The sequence below is a fragment of the Arachis hypogaea genome, chromosome 13 (genome assembly GCF_003086295.3).
Source record: "Arachis hypogaea cultivar Tifrunner chromosome 13, arahy.Tifrunner.gnm2.J5K5, whole genome shotgun sequence".
Classification (NCBI taxonomy): Eukaryota; Viridiplantae; Streptophyta; class Magnoliopsida; order Fabales; family Fabaceae; genus Arachis; species Arachis hypogaea.
Window position 1 is genome coordinate 53,667,602 of NC_092048.1, and position 3,305 is coordinate 53,670,906.

General features: G+C 47.9%; 1 protein-coding gene across 1 annotated transcript; it reads left to right on the forward strand.

Annotated features, from left to right (window-relative positions):
- The first annotated feature begins 823 nt into the window (after positions 1–823).
- LOC112734370 (uncharacterized) lies at positions 824–2,149 on the forward strand. Its single transcript, XM_025783646.1, has one exon. It carries the CDS (start codon positions 824–826, stop codon positions 2,147–2,149), a length of 1,326 nt encoding a protein of 441 aa, XP_025639431.1.
- The last annotated feature ends 1,156 nt before the right edge of the window (positions 2,150–3,305 follow it).

The following is a 3,305-nucleotide window of genomic DNA, read 5'->3' on the forward strand; positions in this document are numbered from 1 at the left end:
TTCGTTTGCCGTCGATCTGGGCGGGAATGTTGGAGATGAGGTTCGGCATGGGGAACATATTCCCACCGAGGTACATTGTCCCACACCGGTTGGTGTTGGTGATGGTTTGTTTGATGATCCAGATGACGATGACGTGGAGCCGGATTTGATCGCTGATGAAAGCGGCGATGATGTTGGAACTACTGTTCCGAGAAGGGCTACAGGTGGATCTAGTTCTGGCACACAGCAGTATCCACCCCATTTTTCCTCGTTGGACCTGGATGCCATGCGGCAGGACGAAAATGCTCTGCTGCCCTCAGGATTTGGCGCTAGAGATACCGAGGGGTCTGCCGGTGTGAACGAGTTTCAGGTTGGCCAACAATTTCAGGATAAAGATGAGGCGCTGTTCAATGTGAAGACGTACAGTATCCGCCGAGGGGTCCAGTACAAGGTCGTTGAGTCTGACTATCGCAGGTATGTGGGAAAGTGTTCTGAGTTTGGGAATGGGTGCACATGGCTCATTCGGATGAGTCTCCGACAGCGGAAGGGTATCTGGGAAGTGAAGCGATACAACGGTCCGCATACATGTCTCGCCAGCTCCATCTCCAGCGACCATAGGAGTCTGGACTACCATGTGATATCCACCTTCATTATGCCGATGGTTAGGGCTGATGCAGCTGTGAACATCAAGGTGCTTCAAAATGCCACGGCCGCACAATTTGGGTTCAGGCCAACGTACAGGAGGGTATGGATGGCGAAGTAGAAGGCCGTTGCCGTCATATATGGGGACTGGGACGAGTCGTACAACGAGCTCCCTAGGTGGGTTTTAGGAGTTCAGCTGACGATGCCTGGCACTGTAGCCGTCCTCAGGACTTGCCCTGTTCGAGTTGGGGGACAGGTTGACGAGTCTCAGGTTTATTTTCATAGGCTGTTCTGGACTTTCCCCCCTTGTATCCAGGCATTCCGTCATTGCAAGCCTTTGGTGAGTATTGATGGGACCCATCTATATGGGAAGTATGGGGGAACACTGCTAGTCGCCATTGCACAGGACGGAAACTCGAACATCCTCCCCGTGGCATTTGCACTAGTCGAGGGTGAGAATGCTGAGTCATGGTCTTTCTTTCTTTCCCACCTCCGTGAGCACGTGACACCTCAGCCGGGTCTGTTAGTTATTTCAGATAGGCATAATGGCATCAAGGCAGCACTCGAGGCTCCGGATGGGGGATGGCTACCCCCAGCTGCGTACCGGGCGTTCTGCATTCGACACGTTGCATCGAATTTTGCATTGACGTTCAAGGGAAAAGATGCCCGGAGGCTTCTTGTTAACGCCGCATATGCGAAGACTGAAGTGGAGTTCGACTACTGGTTTGACATTCTGCGCTCTGAGAATCCGGCAATGTGTGACTGGGCGAACCGAATCGAGTATTCGTTGTGGACACAGTACTGTGATGAGGGTCGGAGATTCGGGCACATGACGACCAATATTTCTGAATGTGTCAACTCAATCCTGAAGGGGGTAAGAAACCTCCCTGTTTGCTCGCTGGTGAAGGCCACATACGGAAGGCTAGCTGAGCTATTTGTCCGTAAGGGAAGGGAGGCCGAGGCTCAGATGGGTACTGGACAACAATTCAGTCAATACCTAGTAAAGTGTATCGAGGCCAACCTGAAGACAGCCAGGTGCTTCACGGTGACTGTTTACGACAGGGATAACTCGGAATACACCGTTGCTGAGACGACTCCGACAGGTTCATTCTCCCTTGGTACGTACAGAGTCTCATTAGGGTCTAAGACTTGTGATTGTGGATACTTCCAAGCACTTCACTTTCCCTGTCCGCACGCACTGGCATGCTGTGCTTATTCACGACTTACATGGCAGCCCTACGTCCACGAGGTCTATCGCCTGAGTTCCGTTTTCGGTGTCTATCAGATGGGATTTACACCACCCATTCCAGAGGGTTTCTGGCCACCTTATGCAGGGCCAACCGTTATACCGGATCCGAATATGAGGCGTGCGCGGGAGGGTCGTCCTAGATCCACAAGAATCCGCACCAACATGGATGAAGCAGATCCGAACCGGCCAAAGAGATGTGGCCTCTGCAGGCAGCCAGGTCACACCAGGCGTAGTTGTCCACAAGGCGCAGGCCCCAGCGGGACTGCTGGAAATCAATAGGAGATTTCTTAATTTATTAGCACTTGTCTTCTACGTAAGTTAGCAACCATTGTATACAGAAACAAACGACCAACATTTTATACAGAAACCGCTCACTCAAACCTAGTGCAAATACCATTAACAAAAACAGATGCATGATCACATTTATCATAAACCACTACCGTTAACCACTAAACCGCTAAACCGCTTAGTTAAACCGCTAACACTAAAATAAACCGCTATAAAAAACCATTAACAAAACCCACTACCATACACCACCAACTCAGACCACCCCCTAAACCGCTAACCATCACAAAAACCACTATCCAAAACAATTAGCACAAACCGCTTAAAAAAACCAATTTCAAATACCACTAACAAAAACCACTGGCCTAAACCGCTTGCTTAAACCGCTAACACTAAAATAAACCGCTATAACAAAACCATTAACAAAACCCACTACCATACACCACCAACTCAAACCACCCCCCTAAACCGCTAACCATCACTAAAACCAGTATCCAAATCAAAGACCACAAACCGCTTAAAAAAACCAATTTCAAATACCACTAACAAAAACCACTGGCCTAAACCGCTTGCTTAAACCGCTAACACTAAAATAAACCGCTATAAAAAACCATTAAAAAAACCCACTACCATACACCACCAACTCAAACCACCCCCTAAACCGCTAACCATCACTAAAACCACTATCCAAAACAATTAGCACAAACCGCTTAAAAAAACCAATTTCAAATACCACTAACAAAAACCAATGGCCTAAACCGCTTGCTTAAACCGCTAACACTAAAATAAACCGCTATAAAAAACCATTAACAATAAACCACTAGCCTGCACCACTCTCCTAAACCACTATCCTAAACCACTAACAGTAACATAAACCATTATCAAAAACCATTAACAAATACCGTTATCATAAAACGCTTTCATAAACCACTAACCTCGTCGTTGATGACACCGGCGATATGCGCAACTCCATCCAAACGATAAAGCCTTCCCGGATCGTCCCCCATCGACAAAAAAAGGCGATCTCCTCTTACTCGTACGAAAGGTTGGTCGTTTTCTCTGGGATTTGGTGGGGTTAGAGAAAGACAAACTGATTCGAATGAACTTGGTTCGAACTCCTTTTATAGCCGAAACAGTTGTAATTCGAATC

Coding starts and splice junctions, on each gene's coding strand:
- LOC112734370 (XM_025783646.1), top strand. CDS start 824: ATGCCTGGCACTGTAGCCGTCCTCAGGACTTGCCCTGTTCGAGTTGGG.